We start from the raw sequence: 22,937 nt of genomic DNA, 5'->3' as shown, positions 1-22,937 counted from the left end.
GTCCTGAATTCAAAATGTTACTTATTTTTAAATGCAGAAGTGAATGTACTTGTTGTGCAGAATGGTGTTTTAATAAAATACCATTCTGTTTTCTTTTACTAACTACATGAGGGCATTTTATTGTTTGCATTAGGACTCTCACTCTCTGTTTTTTTACTACACAATTGTCAAGGCCAAATCATTTTGATATCTACTGCTGCAAGATATCAAATTTCTCTTTAACTGTGTGTTAGATCACTTTTTTGGCAAATAAATTAAACATAAGTGAACACAGAGTCTGTAACAAATAGAATCATATAAGCAATATATATATATATATATATATATATATATATATATATATATATATATATATATATATATATATATATATATATATATAGCTCTTTCCATGGTCAAAAGGACAGATGTGAACTGAACTCTGACCCAATAAAGAGATGTTGATACAAAAATTAATAAAACAGAATTTATTCAAATACATATTTATATCAAGATAAAGTTTAATAATTTTTTTTTTCATGGATAAAATATTCAGCATTATACTTTAAAGGAAAAATCAAATAAATGTAGGTGAGTAAAAAGTTCAATGTTTCCTCTGAAAGTATGTGGAGCGGAAGAATAAAATTGCATGAAGTGGAAATTTGTCGTTAGTAAATTCCACCAAATAAAACCCCTAGTTAGGAATCAAATACATAAGAAGATGTGATTTGTGATTAGTTTATTATTCAAAAGTAAAAGTCCGACAATGTGGAACTGTTCTTTTAAACGTCTTTTCAACAGTTTCCTGTTCAGCTAAACTGCCGTCTCTCCTCAGTGAATCAGTAAAAGATAACGAGATGAATTTAGCATTTATTTTTATCACTACACCGATAAATTCATCCGGATCACTGCAGAGTCCTCGAGCTCATAAACCCCGACACGGATCGCACTGAATCAAGCCATCAAATAACAGGTAGACCAGCTGCCGGCAGTAAATCTGAGCCGCTGCCTGTAATGGTGAGCGCTCTGAACCATTGTGAGTGTGACGGCTGAGGACAGTGAACATGCCAACGCGGCCATATGGAGCAGATGTTGCCTTCTAATCAGGCTCTTCTACTGTGGCCTTTTTATTGCATCAATATCGAGCAGATTAGATGGGTTTAATGGACAGGTGGCCACATGGAAGAGCATGTGGGAGGTTTAAAATGAAAGGCTGAAGGACACAACTGTACAGGAAGGAAGGGGAGCATCAGAGCATCTGGTCTGAACCTGCTGTGAGCCACCAGCTAAAGCCTGGATGATGTTTTATTTGTATTTCGCTGACGTTTAGTGATTTTTTGATTCATTATTTAATAAAGACTGCTGGTTCTCAAAGGCATTTCCTTAGTTTTTTTTCAATTGATTGCCTTTCATTTCTCAGTTTGTTTTAGTTTCAGTTTTTATTTTTTAATCAATGTGACATAATTATATGAATGAGCTTGATGTGGTGCGTTTGAGAACAGCACCCAATGTCCCATTATCTTTTGTACAATATTCATATTTGCTTGTTATTCATCTCTACGATTGAGTTCTGCCTTGATTTCAGAAACCAATTACCAGAACGATTGTTGGTAATGTTCTTTCCTGCAAACCACTAAAATATTCAAACTTTATTTTTCTTTGAATTGCATCTTTATAATTATTTAGGTTGAGTTTTATGTTGTCACGACGCTGTGTGTGCGGTCTGATTAGGTGAAGTACCTGGACATGGCTGGCTGACAGACTTTCCTGATGAACAGATGGCTTTTTCCTCTTGCTAATGTAACCACTAACAGCAGCTAACTGTACCGGGCTCGGTCGTTGACGGGTCCAAGTATAAACTCTGCAGCCAGTTTGACAGAGCACAGAGGCGCTGCACAGAGCTGAGCTGCTGCCGGATGGTTACCGCTTGCTCGTACACTCATATATGTCGTCAACCGGCGAACACAGATGCGGTGGTTTGGCCCGTCCTGTCATGACTTCATCAGCTGTGTTTACTCAGAGCTCCCAGCGATCCGGGCAGACAGAGTTGGCTGCTCTGGCATGTGGGCAGCGTTGGTCGCATTTAGCACTTACGCTGTTGGCTACGATAACAAGTCCCTCCCTACACGGCCGTTTATACAGGTAACACTGAAACACGTAGAAGCAAATAACACTCCATCTTTCGTCTCACGTGGACTTTAAGGTAGCCTGCTTGTAATTTACTGGAATATATCGATTTTATGTCTCCTCATCCTCTTCAGCTCACCCGGAATATTGCACCCTTTACTCTTCCACATTTTATCTGACAGATGTAGCAACTGTTTACTCTTCAGACTAAGATTAAAACATAATAAGTTCATGAAATACAATGCACAGTCTAAGACTTAATTAGTTGTTTAAAACCTTTTCAGCCCGTAACCCGAAATTTTGGTTTGCTCCTCCACCAAAGGGAAATGTTCTTTCAAAACTGTGCAAGTGCTTCAAATTTAACAGCCTAAGTCCAACGTGGTTAAATTATTTATCATCACATGATTAGAAAAATGGCCAAAATGTGTGTGTAGCAGAGCTTTATTTCTTCTTGATGATCGCTCGTCAGCACTACAGGAACATGTGTAACCTGCTCCGTCTGTAACACACTTTACATTTTATTGCAGAGCAGCTGTCCATCATCAAGTTATTGTTGATTGGTTTCATGGCCACGGAGAGCCGAGTCCTCGCTCGTCACCAGGGATCAGAACCAAACACTCCAGACGCATTCAGTCACTCACACTCAGCACTACTTCCATTACTTAGATTGGTATTTCTAGTGCACCAGTGTTTATAGGATCATATGGGCTTAATAGGCAGGTAAGGACCTGGTGCAGCATCTGGGTAATGAAGGTTCATGTACACACACACACACACACACACACACACACACACACACACACACACACACACACACACACACCTACACACACAATCTTTACATGGAGCCTTCAGGAGAGCTGTGGGAGTGTAATGGGATTATGAACAGATGTTGAAGACTGTAAAAGTCAGATGAAAACTGGAAAGCTGTCTGAATGTCAAGAACAAGTGACAAGAGTTTGCTGTTCTGGATATTTTGCTTCAAGCTGGATATTTTTAACAAGATGTCAGGACGTTTTCAGGATGTTTGAGGTGACAAAACCAGATAGATTCAGCAAAAATCAAATCCCTAAACAAGTGTTGTTTAGTATTTCTTTTATTTATTAAAACTGTGAAAAATAAAATGTTTTTATTAAGGACCTTCCTTCTTTAGGAGTCATTTTGAAGTGTGTCTGGTGATAACGCCGTCCTTACTCTCTGGCATCTACTTGCACAAGTAAACATCAAATTATTTGACTTTGTATGTAATCTAGTTTTATTCATTAGCAAAACATCAAGGTTTGGCCTAAAACACCTGGTTCCATCGCCTTTTATTCTGCCGACTGGGCTGTTTTTTGTTGTTTGCTTGTTTGCTCAAATCACAGACAATCAAAATATATTTTTCATGCAACTGTGGATCAGTGTAGCTGTTACACAATTTGATGTGTAGTGAGACTGAATAAGTCGATTATGAAGATCCTGTGATGGGAAGTTTGTGTCCTTAAATCCACCTCGGTCCCAAGCATTATATTTTTCCCCCTGGCTGAATAATATAAATGTTCTAGTTTTGTCTTCATCTTAATTTGTTGCATTCACAATGTCACTAAATTCTAATGGACTCCTGCCCTAATCTCGGTATCATAAACCATCCAGTTGTGACTCGTGGCCTGAATTCATCCTATCTGACATGCAGACCTGTGTCGGGTCACTGAGGGCAAAGATTAGCCACATTAGCAGCGCGGCCTTGAACTGAGGATGTGTTGGAGTTGCTCTCTCGGCTGCTAATCCTGCTCTTCTTATTCCTGCTCAGGACTCAGGGAGAGAGGGAGTAGAGCAGCTCATTCCTCCCTCGTCCTCCTCGTCTATACCAGCCTGAGTTGTGACAATTCAATCTGTTCGGCGTCTTCAAGCATGAATTATGGATGAACCCTGCAACCTGTGAATGCGGTGGGGATTTACGTTGATCGAGCAGCCCCGTGCTTTATAACTCCTCCTGCTCGTGTCGCCGGCTCAGTGTGGATTTGAAAAGGGGTTGGGGAAGAAAAAAATCAAGGTAATTTGCGGAGTATCAAAGCAAAGCATCCTGTTAGCATGCTGTTATTCCCCCGGTGACAGACCCATGATTGACTGTGTGTGCTGAAACACGTTAGCTGTGTTCATTCTGGCTCCGAGTCGTTTCTGATAACAATTAGTCTGCAGCCGAGCTCCTCAGCGGAGAATGCTGTGATGCAGCCGCCCGGGTCGGGTGAAAAGAAGCCATTGATTTATGGAAAGATGTTTTTATATAGTCGAGTGCAATTACAAAACATTTGGAGAGCGGAGAGCAGGTGAAAGAGCCACTAAAAGATATGAAAACAAATAACTGTTATGTTGGATCCTTTTAACCCCTGATGTTTTTTCCCATTACCAGTGATGAGTTACTATTTACCAGTTATGTTCTTTTTGTCTCCCGGGACGGCAACATCAATCTGTTTGGGATGGACTGAGATGAAATTTTGAACAAACATATAAAGAGGATGAAGCCAGAGCCATTATAAGACAGCGACGGAGCACATCAGGCATTTTGAACAGAAGAGTCTGTTATGGTGGTTGCATGGTCCAATCCTGCCCCTTCCCTCCAAAGCCAATCGTTGCAGCTGTACGGGGAAAGATATCGACCAATCGCGCTGCAAAAACACAGTCGAGATTCACAACAGTTTCAAGTAGGTGGCCTGCTTTTAATGAGCAGGGAAAATAAGGATATCACACTAACACACAGGATTACCAAGCAAGGTGAGGTTACAGTACTTAAAGATTACACTCATTTGTTTAATGACGTGCTGACAATGACACAGCACGGCACGGCCATCTGTTTTTAGCCATAAAAGTTGGTGTCACGAGGCCATGCAAATGTTCACCAGAGGCATAACGTGTAGGACAAATGTGTTTTAACTTTATGTTTGGACTTTCTGTATCAGATTCGACTGATTGTCCAATGCGTGCAAGTGAAGTTCTGGCTCTCACCCCATTCATTTAGACAGGAGCCTGGTATTTGTAACCTGGAATAACTGCCTAGGAATGTTGCCAAGATGGAAAAGCAACTGCCATCCACAAAACTCTTGTTAGGTTAAAGGACAAAACCAAACTGGTTAGGGCTCAGAAGAAGTCATGTTGTGGCTTAACAAACACGCCTGGAATCCCAACTTTGAAATTCTTAAACGCTCACAAATTGTCCTTAAACCTATCTGGTGAAGTCACACAAACAGATGTTGAACTGCTCTCACAAACAGTGGTCACTCCCCCACCACCCCTCCACCTCCCTGCTATAAAAGTGCTGTAATAAACATGTAATGTGAGCATGACATGACGTGTTATGTAGCCTGCTACTGTGAATGAATTAGTGGTTTGCGGAAACGTTTACAGCCGGCATCATTCCTTTTGAATTCACTGGAACAGCAGCGTAAAATGTGCCAGCCAGCGCTGAATAAACAGGAGACACCTCAGGGACAGAGCTTGTACAAAGCTCACCTCTGATGACTGCAAGTCAGCACTGAAATGATTTCACTATGATCCACTGATCCAGTCAGATCTGTTTCAAGGTATAAAGAGAAGAAGACTCTGATCAGCTGATGTCAGCTTTTATCTGATTGCCAGTTGAGCAGAGTGATATCTCCCAGCAGCTCGTCAGAACGGATGACCCGACCCTGTAGGACACATTTCGTCTTAGGGAATATGTCACAAAATATGACTTAACTTTACGATCAGCACTTTCAGTGGTGGAAACTCCTCTGGCAGGTTGTTTTAAAGGATTGGTTTAGTAAAAACAGCACTCTCGTGCCCAAATGATTTGAAAAGATCCCTTCCTAATGCACTTCCTGTGTATGAGCTGGGGGATCAAAATCCACAGTCCTCGTTCTGTGCAAAGATGCATTATACATTGAGCTTATGTGAAGCTTCAGCAGTCTGAGTGAGAATAGTCAAGTGGATATCTCCCAAAGTATTTTAAGCGAGAATTTATCATTTTTGTATGTGCGCACTGTGTTTCTGTGCTGAGCTGCAGTGGAGGAGAACATACATTTGTGAGTGACTAACGTTTTCTGTGTCTACGTTTCTGAGTTAAGCTGCTCTTGTTTTATAGATATATAAACTCAAGGCTCATTAAAAGCAGCGAGACCGGGTCCTGCTCCTCTGCTCGGTGCAGTGAGCTGCTACACAAGGAGGTACTGAAGATGATGACGGACAGATGAGACCAAACAGAATAAATGCTTTATTTTCAGCTGTCACATAGTCAGTCCCTCCGGGAAGCTGTGATGCCCAGCACACAGCAACTTTTCCGCAAATTTGACCAATTATCCTTGTGAGTGTTTTTCAGTCATGGCAGCCCCCAGAATGAAACGATGAGTCACACGACCAGGGCACTTTACCAACACCTCTACCGTCGGCTTTGCACAGTCAGCTTTGCAAAAACACATATGCAACGTCCAGTCAGACTTTCAAAATAAAGCTTGCTGATGAACAGACTTTTGGACGGTTTGGTTAGGTTTAACGAAACAAATAATAAAAGAAAAAAAAAAAGATAATGACACTTGGTCACACACAGGATGTAAACCCCAGGTCTCTGGTGGTGGAGCCTGTGTGTGACTCATACAGCTACCGAACCAACCCTCAACTTGAACCTTTCTTGCACTAGAGGGGTCCTTCAAGAAGTGACACTAGGAGGGTAACTACAGACTCAAACTTGGAAGTGCAAGGCCAAGTCTGAAGTCATGAGGATGCAGACATATGTGACATGAATGGCTCCCATTTTAATAAAATAAAAAATAGTGCTAATTGGTTACCATGTAGTATAAATCATTATTGGTTTGTTTTCTTGTTTGCTTGACAATATGTATGTGTGTGTCTCTGTGTGGTGTGCAAGCTATAATCAATATATCAAGTGGAATGTAACATCAATATAAATGGAGATTGTGTGTGTATGTGTGTGTCTCTGTGTGTGTGATAGTCAGTTTTACTTGCTCCCTCACTTTTTGTTGCAGAAAAGCACGTCAGAACATTGCAACATGCTCTGGTTTGGCTTTACAGTCGATGCAATCTTCCATCGCTGACGGCTGACAGTACTCGACTGCTGGGCCCTGTTCCATCCAAACATCAGGACCAGAGAGCATGGAGAAGTAGTGTCTGCTCTCAGAGTTGCCATAAGGCGAGAGCTGTTGTTGGTGTTGTTGTTTGTGATATGAGGGAGAGAAAATGAAGTGACGTTTGTTTTGCTTCTCGATGCACTAACATTACTTCTCCATGTCCTGCATGTTATTTTCTTATTAAACCAGCTCAGTTAGGCAAACCAAAGACCCTCGGTTACATTGTTACACTGCTGATTCTTCTCTGTGGGCTGCTGTTATTGTGTTTCTCTCAATTGTGCCGTTGTATTTGTGGTTTCTTAGCTTAATGTCCTCAGTAGAGGCCGCCAGCTAACTTTGATTAAACTTCTGAGGCTGAATACAGTGAAGTTACAGACAGGTGCTGCAGAGACAGACTCTTTCAAACCTGGCACAGGGATGTGTGATGTGACACATCCTGGAGGGACTAAATAATGTGGATAAAATAAACATATTGACTGGTATTTGTGTGTTAGAAGCCATCTGATTTGTCACTGATGAAACTGAGTGGTGACGAGTCAGTTTGACGTACAGTATGCATCTCCACTTTCTGTATGATCTCGCTGTTGACACATGAATCCTTAATGTCAAACCTCAAACCAAAAGCTTTGGTGGCTATATAAAAAAAAATCTGTGCCAACATCTCAACCCAAAGTTCTTCATTTGCTTCATCATTAACATGTTGATGAGTTTCATTCTGACCTCATTCTGTGAAAACACACATGAGCTGAGGCCTGTATGTCTGAGTCAGGTGTAAACAGAGGGAAAAAGCATCAGTCCAAATCATGCTAATCTCACATAATGCAGCTGTGTGCATCTTCTTTCTGTCAGCACGCTCTCCAGCTGTGTGATTTTTCTGTTTCACGTTTCTGCTCATGCATTTGATGTTTTTTGTGTGTCAGCTGCGATCTTGTGTCTCGACTCACATTGATTTTTGCCAAGCATTTTTTTTTTTTAAATCCATAACTCTGAGGGTTGCAGAGCCATAGAAGCAGCAAGCGGCAGCGTGGTGCTAGCAGGCGGCAGGTATAAATACTGACGCAACAAAGAGTAAAGAACAGAAAGTCAGCGGGCGGAGAGCAGGGCATCACAATAACATAACAAAAGACCTTCTGCTCCCCTCCTCTTGTTCTGGGCTCTTTTTCTACAGCAAAACAACATTAAAAGTTTTGTTCCCTCGATGTCCATTGACAGTTCTTGTACTTGCAGTGTTTTGGTGAACAATATTTTAATAACTTGTCTGCATCATTGTGTGTTTCCTCCTGTTTTATTTTCCTTTCACTTCTACTGAATAGCCACACTGCTCTCTGTCAGCTGCAGGCTCATCTCCTCCGGGCCGTCACGAGTGGATCTGATCCAGGGGCTGGACCTGAACAGGCATGGACTGACGATGCTTATGGCTGATGAGCCATAACACAAAGGAACAATGGCATTGTTTCACCCTCATTTTTATTCCAAAGAGGGTGAGAGACGCCTGGCAGCTCTGCAGTAGTTTGCCAAAATCCGACAGTCAGATATGGTGCAGCGGTGGGTCTGGAGGAGAGGAACTTGGACCATTTCCTTCCTGAGTCAGAAAAGAGAAGAGATCCTGCACAGTGTCAGTGTGTTATGTCTCTTGGAGCAATCACAGACAACAAGCAGTAAAAAGTTATACAGAGTGGAAATGGTCAAGGTTCTCCCATAGTGTTTCCAAATGGTATTGTTGTGGGCCACAGGACAAAACATGACTTTATTTAGTGCTTTATGGAGACATGAGAGCAGATAGAAACGTTGTCAAGCTGGATCACCAGTCAGTGTACGGTGGCAGACAGAACAGCACCATGAAAGTGAGTTTACAGGGAACCAATTATTCTATGGCCATTGTGACCTGATGAAACACAGCATCACTTTGTTGAATAAACTTGTGGATTGTGTCGGTACACAACTCAACAGATTATATAATTAGACATTTTAATGCAGAATTTCTACATATTATATTTCTAATACACTGTTGCTACTATTTGACCAAGCTCTCAAATCACAACTGTTTAAAAAATATTTCTTTTATCATCGTTTGAATCCACATTTTTTTTTTTCCACTGACAAGAGACAGGAGTAAGAATGAACTCACACACACACACACAGCACATTCACCACATACGCTTTGTTCTGTGCTTACAAAATAGATGTGTTGGCTGCTTGGATTTCCATCAGAGACACGATTAAGCTTCATTTCCTCCTCTGCTGGCTGCAGCTCAGCTCTGTTGAAGGGGGCTGCAGCAAAAAAAAAAAAAAAAAAAAACCTGATGGAACAGATGGTGGCTGTTTTGGACCTCACCGGATCAGTAAATACCTGCTGAACACCCGCCTCAGTCTGATGACATTTCCAACACGCTCTGCTCTGAGCTTTTCATTTTGGATGGGTGACATACTTCAGAAGTTCTGTGTCAACACGAAAATCAGAATCAGCCCATGTCCACTGAAATGTCCCCCGTGTTAAAAGAAGTAAAATAGTTTCATATTTTCAAAATATGGCACGGTATGTTTCTTGTTTATTGTAACATTAAGACAACTTGTTTCATCAGCGTGTTTGTATTGTGCTAATCGACCAGATGTGGTAAAACAAAAGTATCAGCTCAACATCCCCACCGCACTGTCGAACAGACTGCCTACAGCAGCCTACAGCTGAATGGAGTGTTTTGACATGACATTGCTGAACGCAGACGATTATTCCCCGAGTGGCAAACACAAAAAAACATTCAGCATCTGCCTTTGTGCATTTGTGTTAATCTGTGCAAACGTGTTAAGAGTCGTTGTTTAATGGGCTGCACAAACTGATCCACAAAGAATTCAGCCAGAAGACGTTTAAAGACAGATGAAGGCTAAAGAGGAGAGAGGCAACATGAAAGGACATTCAACTAACCACAACCGTGCTGATCTGAATGAAACATGAAGCCAAATCTAAAATATTTTACAAAAAAAGACAAACATCCAAATGCTTTGAAGTCCCTGAGATTGTGATCAGGCTGATGAATCCTGCAGAGGCCTCTTCACAGAATTGTGTTTTATTCTGGCTGAGAAAATATATACAAGAAATCAACGGAAATATCTGGAGTGCTGTTTTATATGATGCACAGATCTGTGATAGTGAGCGAGCCCTTGTGCCCTGTATGGAAGCCTCTGCAGTCATTCTGTAAACCCATTTATACTGATTTGTCCTTTTAAAGTGATTTTTATAAACTATAATTTAGTTTTTTGACAGAAATCGCTGCTCTTTCCATCCAGAGAAGTCACTTGTTAGTTTAGAGACTCAGTGTTGATGAGGGGTTTTGTATGACACATGAAAGTGACATTAATGGACACCCTGTGTTTACTCATTGACCACACGGACATTAAATGAGAAATGAAACGAAATATGATCTGAAACTGTCATTTTAGGGGACTGAATTAGTTAAGCAGGGACATGAGAGTACACCCAAAGATACCTGACACCAGGAGTTCAGGTTTTAAAGGGACAGTTTACCCCCAAATCCGAATTTTTACCTTTTACCTGTTATGCTGTTTATCAGTCGAGACCGTGCTGGTGTGCATGTGCCCGGATTTGAAGATTCTGGCGGTAGAGATGACTCGCAGTGATAATAGAAAATGGTGCATGAAACTGGTCACAACAAGGTCTGCCGATTATCTTTGGCAACCAGATCATGGTATCTGGACAAAGACATTACTGTAGAGTTTTTTTTAAATATATCTGCGCACCACAAGTCAAGTGCGTTCTATTTCCATTACATTGTAGTGAAGACAGACATTTCCACAGTCGATATCTCCAAAACTCAGCAACTCACACCAGCGCAATCGAGATGGATACACAACAGCACAACAGGTGAGAGAAAATATGTATATGATGTGTTTATCTTTTTGTTTTATTTTGTTTCTTCTTTATGCCGTAAAAAACACTTTGAATCATCTGTGTGTGTGCAAATAATATATAAAGTTGAGTTGAGTATATGATAATCTCAGTCACCCCTGAAGTGTGAATACAAAATGTCAAAAAAGATTCAGGAGGTGGTTTTTACATGAATTAATTACATTGGAATAAAATAAAATAAAATTCCATTTGAGTGCACAAAATGAGTACGTCAAAGTGTTAGGCTACTTATGTACAATAATTGAGTAGATGTACTTTTCATCACTGAGTGAATGCCCCTCATAACAATAGTACCAGTAATAGAGAAAAAGTGTCTGATATTTAATGTACTTATACGTTCAAAGTTAAAGTAAGTTATAAATATATAAACATGTCCATACTGTATACGATGGGTTAAACATTTTTTTCTAAAAGTGTGATTGATAAAAGAGCTATTTTGGCAGCATTTAACCTGCAAAGTAATTTAAGTTATCAAATAAAATGTAGCTGAGTTCAAAGTGAAGCGTGAAGAGGAAGTTTAAAATAGCAGAGAATGGAAATACCCTGGTAAAGTACAGCTGCCTCAAATTATACCAACATTTTGTTGGTATTGCTACTTTTACCACTTCTGTCTTTTTTCAATGAACTCTTTTTTTTATTTCCCATGTCCCCAGGGTGCGTTCATCGGGTATACAGATGCTTATCTCCAAAAAACAGCGTTTGTCGTGTTTCCGAGGTGCATTTGAAGGCAGCACAAACCGCCGGCCGGTCACAGAACTTTTCATGAGGGCTCGGTTTGGTTCTGATATTTGTGTATTTCACTGTGTCATCTACGGGCTGAGTCGACTGACTAAAGAGATCTCCTTTAGGACATTAAAGTCTGGTGTTGGCTGAACCTCCTCCTCCTCCTCCTCCTCCTCGCTCAGGCGGAAGCGCAGTGGTTCGCGCCCCCTAGCGGCAGAGCTGACCGCCGCGCAGCGTCACAGCGCCGGCGTCCGTCCCCCAGTCACAGTGAAAGTTGTCTCCGCTTGGGAAAGCGGGGCTTCGGGACTCGATAGTTGCCACCGCCGCTGCTTCACACGCTTCCTCCCGGAGAGATGAGGCGGAAGGAGAAGAGGCTGCTGCAGGTCGCCGGGCTGCTCATAGCGGCTCTTCTTTTCCTCCCTAACGTCGGGCTGTGGTCTTTGTACCGGGACCGAGTGTTCGACAACTCGCCCGACACACTGGACGGTCCGGGCGGCATCCCCCTCATACAGGTAAGGGGTTCGGCTGCTGGGTGGCCGGGGAGGTCTGCACGGCTGCCCGCTGCTTCGCGGGGCTGCCTCGCGGTGTGTTCACGGTGACTGTACCCGCCAGAAAAGCCTTCAAATGTGAGTTTGTTCGCCGCAGTGGAGGCTGAGATTCGCCTGAGACGCTGCGCGATCTCGCCTCAGCCGCTTTACTCCCCAACACATCAACCTTCACATTCCCATACTGCGTGTGTGTGTGTGTGTGTGAGATGGGGTTTTTACAAAATGGACCTCTCGCAGCTCGGTGTCAGCGCGGTAGGTCATTAGTTAGGAAGCGGAGCAGGGTGACAGAGGGGCCACGTAGAGGACCGAGGCTGGGCGTCACGGTAAAGTTAGAATCACACGGAGTTCAGGAAGTTGTCTGAAATGTGGAGCGGGCGGCGGTGGTGCGTTCACAGGTCAGGACGCCAGTGCGAAGTTTTATGGTGATGAGTTCAAGTGGTCATTGTGTTACCCTTAAGGGCAGGCTCCTTTCCTGTCACAGTGTTTGTAGATGAGAGGAGGAAGTCTAGTTTTTTTTTTTTTTTTCATGATGCACTTCAGGAAGAAAGTAAACTTTTCTGGTCCATCGATTCCAGTTAGCTGTGTGAGCAGGCCGAGCCTACAGTCTCTTATACTACTACATCCTTTGAGAGACACTTAACATTAAAGTTTTTGAAAGCATACTTAATTGATATTTACATCATATCAATATTAAGTTATAACCAACCTAACTGAGTTCAGGTCATCAGGCAGACAATAATGCAGGTTGTCTCCAAAAGCTGACTTTAATCTCGACAGTTTGACTTCATCCATTTGTGTTTTATAGCTTTTGAGATTATTTAGTTTCTACAGTATCAGCGAACAGGAAGTGTCCACTTCTGAAGGAAAAGTTCACCCAAAGATTCAAGTCATTACATTGCGTTCCATTTGAACTGGGAAGTTCACTCAATAGCACCTTATTTTACGGTCCCATGGGGCAAACTGGAAGGGGCCTAAATTATTTTATCCCCGTTCAAGTTAGCCGGATGCTAAACTGATGCTCAATGGGCAATGGGGTTTTGGAACTGGGAAGTTCTGTTACCACTGAGCAGCTTCCATAGAAATGAATGGTGCTCCCACTCCAACACTGTATCCAGGTTTTAATGGAATGTCCTGGGGAAAGTCAGACGTACCTCACCAGCACCAACCTCAAAATCCAAGATGACCACTCCGTTTATTAACAGCTGTAGAATATATTGTTTTTTTTGCACTTCTGTCTTATTTGCATCTTATTAAATCAGTCTTAGACATGGAACAGTCCAACTTCTATCAGTGGACATGTTGCTTCAATGTTATCTTGCGCAAAGTACAGTGAAATTGAATCGCTAATAATGGCTAACCTGGCCAGAAGTGATATTCCAACATATTGTGCTTGAATGTGGTCAACTTAGGTATGACTTCATTACCAGCGCGAACTTCCACCTTCCGAGGTAAATGGAACGCACCAGTATCTCCTGACCCCATGCTGATGTAACGTTCAGGTGAGGTTTCATAGTCCACAAAACCTTTCTGGAGCATCACAGTGAAACAGCAGCGCAGCATTCAGCTTGTCCAACGTAATCTGAACCTCCAGAATCCCTGAGATCCCAAATTGATTTTAAAAGACGTTATTTGCACACAAACTTCACACGACTTTCCTCAGATAATGACTGAGCCTTAATATTTGGGTGAACTTTTTGTTGAAGATCTCAGAGCCCAAGATGACTCATCAAATTAAATTCTGTTCAGCCAACAATACAAAAATCCAGCAATATTTAAACTGCTACAACAGAATCAAATCCTCACATTTTAGATGCTGGAAACCACTTGTTGATTGATTAATTCCTCATAAACTAATTGTTCCTTTCCTTGATGCCAAAACTCAGAAATCTTCAAATCTGACAGAGGTTTTACTGTTAGAATGAATAGAAGCATTTGTTCAGCTACACTTGAGCTATCAGAAATCCTTAAATACCTTAAATAAATCCTTAAAAAATAAAGTATCCTGCGACACAGATACTTCATTAGATCTCTAAAATTGGGTCACAACTAAGGGTTTTATTCTTTCAGCTAAAACGAACTAGCAGGCCAAGCATTGAATCTCTTTGCTCATCTTGTGGGACACATCTGATATATGTTATTTCTCAGCTGTGATACATTCATACATTATGTTAAGTTCTGTCCTTGTGTCATACAATGCATGGTGAGAGCAGTGCCATATTGGGCTGCCATCTTTGTTGTGTTGACATGCTGAAGTCGCAGCTTGTGAAAGGAGTTGTAATTACTGTCTGTACTGTAAACTGAACATTTGTGCAGCAGGGTCTAAAAGTGTTTTGGAACAACTTCATTATCTCGGTGTTGAAGGTTTCACTCCATGTTTTTTTTTTTTTAAGGAAACCAAGACCTTGTGATTGAATCGTCATTGCAAAAGTATGTAAAGTACAAAAATAAAGAAGCTGAAGAACTCAGAGGCTCAAGCTGGAGTGAGGTGAAGCATTCAGACAACTCACAAGGACTGCGTTCGGCAGACAATAGTCGCTCCTCTAATTCAAATGAGGCAAATCTGCTGAATGGAGGCTTTCACTGTTGGTATTTGTGTGTGTGTGTGTGTGTGTGTGTGTGTGTGTGTGTGTGTGTGTGTGTGTGTGTGTGTGTGTGTGTGTGTGTGTGTGCGCATGTGTGTCGGTGTGAGTTTAGGGTGGTGGTGGAGTTTGTCCAAATCCACTGAACTTGCTTGACTGGACTGATTGTGGGAGAGGACCAAGTGAAGGGAGGATTTAGTTTTGATGCTGTAGCTGGTAGCTTGTGTTAGAAAAGGCCGCTGACATGTATCACTTATAGCAGGCGCAATTATTTTCATCATCATTCCATCATTTATTCTGCAAATGTTGACAATGATGTCGTCTTTTTATTAGCAGCTGCAGATAATTTTCAGCCTGAATTGTGGAATTGTTTTAAACAGCTCATTCAGCACTAATCTTCCCCAGTGGTTACCTTTCTCTGCCCAAGTTTGGATGTGATATCTAAAATGACAAGAGGTGATATGATTGGGATTAAAGGACATCTCAGAGGCCGGGAGAAGCTTGTTACATATTAGCAAACTGTGTGATAACAGCTGCCAACCTTCAAGACTGTTCGATAAGAGACAGATGAGCTGATTTGAAAAACAAGGCCAGCTTTCTCCGTTAACGCAGGAGCCTTTAAAGGGAGAGTTCAGCCAAAAACAGGAATTTAAGCTAGTTTTACACATCCTGTATCCAAACAGTCAAGCAAACATAGAGTTGGATAACGGTCAACTGTCACCACCTGAGTTGAGTCTTACTCTGTAAATATTGTGTCTTTGTATGTATAACTGTCATTTAGCTACTCGTCACGAGACCTAAGAAAATATGATGGTTATAAACCTGAAAGCGTGCAGTGAATTCACTATTCACTGCAGATGTGCTCTTTTTTGTACCGATGCTACATTGTAATTTGTAACTTGTAGCAGAGTCCTGTGGTATATTTGGACCAAACACAGCTAACAGAGCTAATAAAGCTAATGCAGCCAACAGAGGTAATAGACTTAATGCAGTTAAGAAACGGACTTAATAGAACTAATCCATCTAACAGATCTGATAAAGCCTGTGCAGCTAAAATGTGATGGCGCTAAAAGAGCTAATGTTGCTAACAGCTAATTACATAGCAGGACTGAGAGTTGGAGTCTAGCAGACCATGAGGAATTAAACAGTACACTGCAGTTTAATGTGACAAAACAACAGAAGTACTGTAAATAAATGAAGTACTTCAGCTGAGTGCAGTTCAGAGGTAACAGTCCTGACTGAAGACACATTTAACCAGCAACTCTAGATGATAAGAAAAACAGTAAAGAAAAAACATTTTGGGACATTTAGATGATAGAGGGCCTTTTTTGACTTTTCCCTTCCCATGGTTAATTCTTGTTGATAGTCTTTGTTTTAGCACATTATTTCTCACTTATATGACGCTTCTTTCTGAAAACTCTTGTCTTCTACTCCTACATCTGTTGTAGTATCGCCCGGGCCTCAGGTGTAGTACAGCTCTGATCTAAGCACCAGATAAAAGTGTCTTCCTCTGAGGCGTCCCCCTTTCCCACCGTGCTAACACGACTGTATCGAATCCAGCAGCTACGAGCAGTGAAAGCTGTAATCATGTGCTCATGCATACGCTGTCTGAATGAGTATTTCATACCGCTCTAGCAAACATGAGCCGCCCCAGAGCTTCCCCACCATGACAGTGACAGAGAGGTAATTTGCACATTTCCCATCTGTTATTAAGGACGCCTGTTGAAGAAGAGGTGGCTTGGCTTCCACCTGCCTGCTCCACCAGCTCAGGTTAATTTGAGGGTAAAGAAGAGGAGTGCAGTGGGTAGAATTTAAAAAAAAAAAAGGCTGCGTAGTCTGACCTGCTGCCTGCTGTGCTGCCCGGCTAACTGTTGAGTGTCATGCATTTTTTAATCAACTAGTGTGCAATCTTCCCTGCGTTACACCTCCATTGAAGGCGTTGATTGCTGTTGTTTCACACAAGACTGTGAGTGTGCCTGGTTGTTGGGATGTCATTTGGTACCATGTTGATTTTTGTTTTCGTAGTCTGGATAATTAACAACAAGCCTACATGTGGCTCACCTGGCGTGGAAAAATTCCAAAACATAAGGTGTCGGGTGACTTTATGAAACAGACAGGCAATGAAGAAAGTCAAGACAAACTGTGAGAACCCAATTAAGGCAACACTGTACAGGCCAACTTTTAAAAATGAGATTCTGGGAAAGATTTGCAGTCTTATTCTCAGGACGTCAAATACCGATGCTTTGGGCTGGTGGCTCGTGTCCACCAACACTGAACACTATTTGGTACCTTTGCTGTGTTTGACAGTCTCTCCTGCAGATGAGGTATTGCGGGGTGGGACAGTTGGCTCCACTGCCCATTTAAACCTTGTTTTAAGGTGTGTTCGTGTCGAGACGCTTCAGGATGTCTGTTGAGCACTCGGTTTCTAACTGCTGTGCATCTGATGAATTCCAACCTGGAAACTGTGTTGCCTCACTGTGGCAATGGTTCTTCACCCAGGCTCACGTCACCCACTTTGGGAAACACTACTTCACCCAAACAGGGAGGAAATTCAGATAAATAGTAGAGCCCAACCCAGCATGAACTGTTGGAGGAGGGTTGGTCTAAACAAAGAGAGCCATGCAAAAAAAAAAAAATACAGATTTGGGCCAAATTGCCGGTGGATTTTCCGTCTCACTAACTGGATGTAATCAGCTCTGATAAAAGTCCAGAAGATAAAGTGTGCTCTTGAAAGGAAAGTTGGCTGAGATTCACGGCCCTGTCACAGAGCAGCGAGCATCACACAGCCTTCTGTACACTGGAGGCTACAGTTATGAGCCACACACTGTAGGCTGGATTACTGTTCATTCATCACTGCAGGACCTTGTGCTTTTCGCCTCTGACACATGTACAGTACAACCCCTGACTCACACACACACACACACAGACAGACTGACATTAAAGCCAGTAGAAGGTCACTCAGCGACGGTCTGGTCTTATTAATGAGCAGAGCTCAGAGTAAACAAGGACATCTATGTAGAACATCTCCGGACAAGGAAAAATCCCAGCAGAAAAAATGTATAGGAACGTTTTTCATTTTGTATTTTCTGCCTCAGAGGTCACAGATAGTTGAACTGCAGCTTACCAGGCAAAATTATTACTCAAGAACAAACTGGTTTTCTGAGTAAACACCCTCAGTGCTTCAGTCTGATTTTGAATTCCCTGGATGTCTGCTTGTGATGTATTCCTACCCCACAGTCACAATGCAAAACAGATATTTGTCTGACCCTTCTGTCCTCCAGGGCTCCCATGGGCCTTAAGAAACATTGAAAGTCTGACATTTGTCCTTTTGAGGAAAAAAGATAAACAAACCCTCGATGCCTTATTCATTCACGTTAACTGTTCAAGACCTTTTGAAGAACGCATGTTCTGTATGAGCTTGATGAGACGAGATTGGACCAGAGGAAATCATTAAATGGAATATATTTAGCTTTGCAGCCTCCATGGTTTGAATAACAATAGCTAATATTTTCATGGGAAAACACTGGAAGGAAAACAACTGGAAGTCTTCCTGCGTTTATTGATGTGTTGGTGTTTGTTAGCAGTGTCTCCACAAATGATGTCCCAAATCAGTGAATGAATGGCTTCTTCTTAGAGAGTTTACTCGGCAGTGAAATTTTTATAAGACAGAGCTGATGCGTCTCTCATCACTACAGCTCAAGTCTAGGAACTGGGCCAAACTCGACACATAAAGTCATCTAAATGTCCCAGATTCTGATGCCTCGGCCCAGTCGTCGGCAAAGCCCGGTCCGCTCTTTGCCTCGGTGCTCCGGCAGTGTCGAGCTGTTTGACCTGCAGCGCCCTGCCTGTTTCCTCTCTGTTGCTATTCTGATAAACATTAAAGTTGAATAAGAGTTTAGCCTGTGGTCCTGTGAAAAATCTCTCCTTTCTGCTCTATTGACATCATGTGGGAGAGAGGGAATGATGTTTCATGCCAATAGCAGGCAGCGATTTCAGAGCGCTCGGAACCTCCAGGCTGAACCTACGGGAAGCACGACTCAAAAGTGCACAAGAAACAAAATTGAAATTGAATGGATTTAGGCTTCCCTTGCAAAACGGCTCACGCGGATTGCACCGCACATGCAGAAGGATTTGAAGAAAAAAGCGAGGCCTCCTCAAGGCACATTTCGGAATTGGGAGTAATTTCAGGCTGCAGTGATTTTCCTGCAAACAAGCGAGGAGACGCAGGCTCTCTGCAATTAAGGAAATCACATCAACTCTATGAATCCTGTGAGGTTAAGAGCAATTAGAGAGGCTGTGAGTGGGATTAAGACAATTTAACATGGTTTATGATAACACTTGTGAGAGTTCATTAGACTTGATTATACTGTGCATTGTTGCATTTTACGCTCTCGTAACAAAAAATAAATCACATATCCCTTCAAGGATGACCCCTCAGAATCTGTTTGTCATAGTGTGAAACAACAGAGAGGTCATGAACCTGTGATGGAAATGATTTTGACACATGGTGGTCGACTGTTGCTTAATAAAGAAGACGACATAAGTCACTATCTCCTCCTGGTTGGTAGCAAGTAAATAAAAGTTGATCAGTTTGTTGACGCGCGTTGGACAAAAGAATCATCGTGTGATGTGATTTATGATTATTGAGTCATGTGAGGACGTCTTTGCAGCACTTCTAAAGCTGTTCTGTCACACATTTTTATCTTCAATAAAACATTAAAGCTTATGCGATTTAGATATTGCACTTGATTTTTTGCAGTTATTAAAGCATTTTAGTAACTGAAGCAGCATTTCAGACATTTTCCATGAGGAGATCCAAACATTTCCTTAGATTATTGGATTTTTTACTGTCGTCTGATATATGTGGCAGTTAAATGCATATTTTCTTTCGACAAACAAGACACGTCCCATCTGTCTAATCCCAATGACAAACCAGAATCTAAATCGCCACCTACTTTTTTTCTTCATTTGGAAACGTCCTGTCCTGTACTCAGACTTGAAATAGCCAGTAAATGTGTTAATTTGCACCGTTTTAACCCACCGTTGCCAGCTGTAACTCACGTTGCACTGTTTACTGTACGTCACCCAAGAAAGAGCCATGTGAAGTTATTTCTCCAATCAACACACCCTTTAGCTGGCTGCATCGCTCTACTGGCTAGCTCACATTTGAGACGTTGGGAAACACAAGTTCAGGAACATTAAATACTGCTGCCTTTATGATTTGCCTGAAGAGCAGACTGTGGACACTTTCAGTATCAGTCATGATCTAAAATCAGCCGATCAACAATCTTATTTTCGAAGATCTCATCTTGTTCTACGCCTGAGTAAATGAGCATGTAACTATTTAGTGATTAATCCATTCTGATTACAATCATTTGCATTACCTTCGCTCCCAGCTGAGGCTGAGATGGACAAACTTAATGTCGTGCTACATATCAGCATGTTTCTGACAGCAACATATTGCTGTCTGAACAGTCTCACACTGTAATGTGATCACGTCCCAACAAGTAACATTTTTCACTGCTTTGCTGCAGAGTGAGATGTTCAAAGAAATGTTGAGGAGTGAAGTCAGGCAACAATTAACTCATGTCAAAAGGAGATTTCGTCACAGTCAGATTATTCACGGAGACAATAAATCACACAGCTGCAGGATGTTGTGATCAGGAGACAAGCTGTTAACGTCACTACCTGCTGCAGTGTCGTCGAGCGGAGGGGCTAGCTCTGCTGCTAGACTGGGAAATGAGATTTTACCTTTAATGTGTTAAGCCCCTGGAAACGAGGGAGACTGAGGGATGAAAGTCATTTGCAAAGACAAGTGCAGTTCCTCGCTGCAGACTTAAGTCATTGCACTTTATCACTCAGAGCTGAGAGAGACTGGGAGAGAGGGAGGGGATGAAACACCTCGGGAGAAAAAGGCAGAGTGAGTGGGTAAAAGAGGTGTTTGTTCACGGGCTGACTTTGTTGGAGAGTGTTTCCTCCCCAGCTTCCTCACACAAGGCAGACGTTGACTCGCTGCTGGCTGCGGCACCGACTGAGCGCGTGCAGAAGCTGCTCTGTATGCCTGTCAGGGTTCTGCTGCCCCAGATCAGTGCAAGGAGCCAAATGAGGGACAGGTGCAGCAGACAGCCTGTGGATACGGAGCGAGGAGTCAGGCTTTTAATTACAGCCACGTGGGTTATGGAGCTGCTTTTTTTCATGTTCAGATGATTACACTAATCCCTGGATGCCAATTTAAGGGCAGCTCTGTGCCGAGCCTCACACTGAAGAAGTTGCACTCTAATGTTTCATGTTAATGTATTTAGTTGTTTTTTTTTTGAGTGGACCTCTACTTTGGCTCAAAACCTGCTCCAGGCTCACACTGACCCGAGGTCAGATGATAATATTTCTGGGCTCCTGACCAAATCCGTGTGAAGATTAAAATCTGAAATGTGCAGTTTTTAACACTTTAATGACCCAAAGTGTCTGTGTTTGAAAACCTGGAAATCCCATCAATCAACTATCTCTCTCCGGCCCTGGGTGGTGAAAAAAATAGTTGATTAGAATAAGAGTGGTGATTCTGCGATTCTGCATCGATCCACAAATGTCTAACATCAATTTTCTAAATGCTTAATGGAACAATAAAAGACAGAACTGAACTGCGAGGGCGTTGCAGCACCTTGAAATTTAAATTTATAGACGAAATAATGACCGAAGCTAGGTGAACAGGAGTATATTGTGAAAACCTTCTATGCCTTCATTCGGAGACTAAGGACTAATTTAAGCTCAGAGCCTTAGATACATGTTCGGATATGGAAGGAGCCTTCTGTCTGTACTCTGAGCTGATTTTGTCTGAATTTCTGAACATTTTCTGAAAGCTTCCGAACAGGACCAACAGAGCTGTACGTCTCTGGTTGTCTCTCACTTACAATCTTGGACAGTGATGGAGCTAACGGTGCAGTAACTTATTATTTATATTTGTGTGTATGGTAGCCATGTTAGATTGCACGTCCCTGTAGCAGCCAGGTCGTAACAGTCCAGTTTGGGTTTGAACAAGACGCTTGCTCCCCCGATGAAAATACCGAAGAATGTAAATCAGCTGAATTTAGCTGAAATGTTTCACACACATTGTTGAACGTCTTCTGTGTATCTTGTGCTCTTGTTGTAGATTTCTGTCCTGCGAGCCGCTCTCCTTATTTGTTATGTTTGCGGTCTGAATACTGACTCTGACCCTTGTCCTCTTCATTATCCGCCGTTGATAATCTTGATGAAGTTGGAGTTAAAGTTCACCCGCTGTTATTATTACTGCTGCTCCTCAGATGAATTCCTGAACTGTAAAATGTTCACAATTAACTCGAACCACTGGGAACATGTTATTAACTTGTTGGCTGATAAATGGACCCCAGCTCTCCTCCACTTCTACTTGTCTTTGCTGCGTTCACATGCTGGCCGGGAAAATGTGTTTTCGTTCCTCTTGCTGAAAAACTCTCTGTGGTGTACTTGACCGCAGCTTCTGACCTGTGATGAGTTTATTTTTCTGAAGGGAAACACGCAGTCTGCTTTCACCAGAGAGAATATTCTGTTTTCTTCCAGCAGCGCACTTTGATGCGTGGAGTTTCTGTAGCTCGTACTGTTGGAGTCTGTGGCATTTAAAGGCAGTCTGCTGTTGGCTTAGTGCACATGAGATAATAGCTGTCTGTCTGTGTGTGTGTGTGTGTGGAAGACAAAGCACTATCTTCTCCATGTCACCCGCTTGGCTGTACAGATGAGGTGATAAAGGGGAAAAAAAAACAAAAAAACGGCATGACACACTCATGACAGTTAAATCAGCCGAGCATCATGGGAAGAAGGAGCAGTGTCCATAACAGATGAACCATTTAACCTGAGGCAGTTTTCTGCTTCTGTATGTTCTGTTCACTCAGCTGTGTCTGTTAACCTCTGAACACTGTGCTGTGTTCACATGCTCTTCAGTAATGTGGTTATTCTC

The 22,937-nt window shown here is 42.2% G+C and overlaps 1 protein-coding gene across 1 annotated transcript in view; it reads left to right on the top strand.

Moving 5' to 3' along the window:
- Window positions 1-12,200: 12,200 nt before the first annotated feature.
- LOC119031040 (polypeptide N-acetylgalactosaminyltransferase 10-like) overlaps window positions 12,201-22,937 on the top strand; it is an 89,749-nt gene continuing 79,012 nt past the window's right edge. Inside the window, exon 1 of the mRNA XM_037119156.1 lies at window positions 12,201-12,359. Coding sequence (XP_036975051.1) covers window positions 12,201-12,359 — 159 coding nt within the window. The remainder of the gene's footprint in view (window positions 12,360-22,937) is intronic.

The sequence above is a fragment of the Acanthopagrus latus genome, chromosome 13 (genome assembly GCF_904848185.1).
Source record: "Acanthopagrus latus isolate v.2019 chromosome 13, fAcaLat1.1, whole genome shotgun sequence".
Classification (NCBI taxonomy): Eukaryota; Metazoa; Chordata; class Actinopteri; order Spariformes; family Sparidae; genus Acanthopagrus; species Acanthopagrus latus.
The sequence above is the reverse complement of the archived record's forward strand: the minus strand, read 5'-3'. Positions and strand labels throughout refer to the sequence as shown.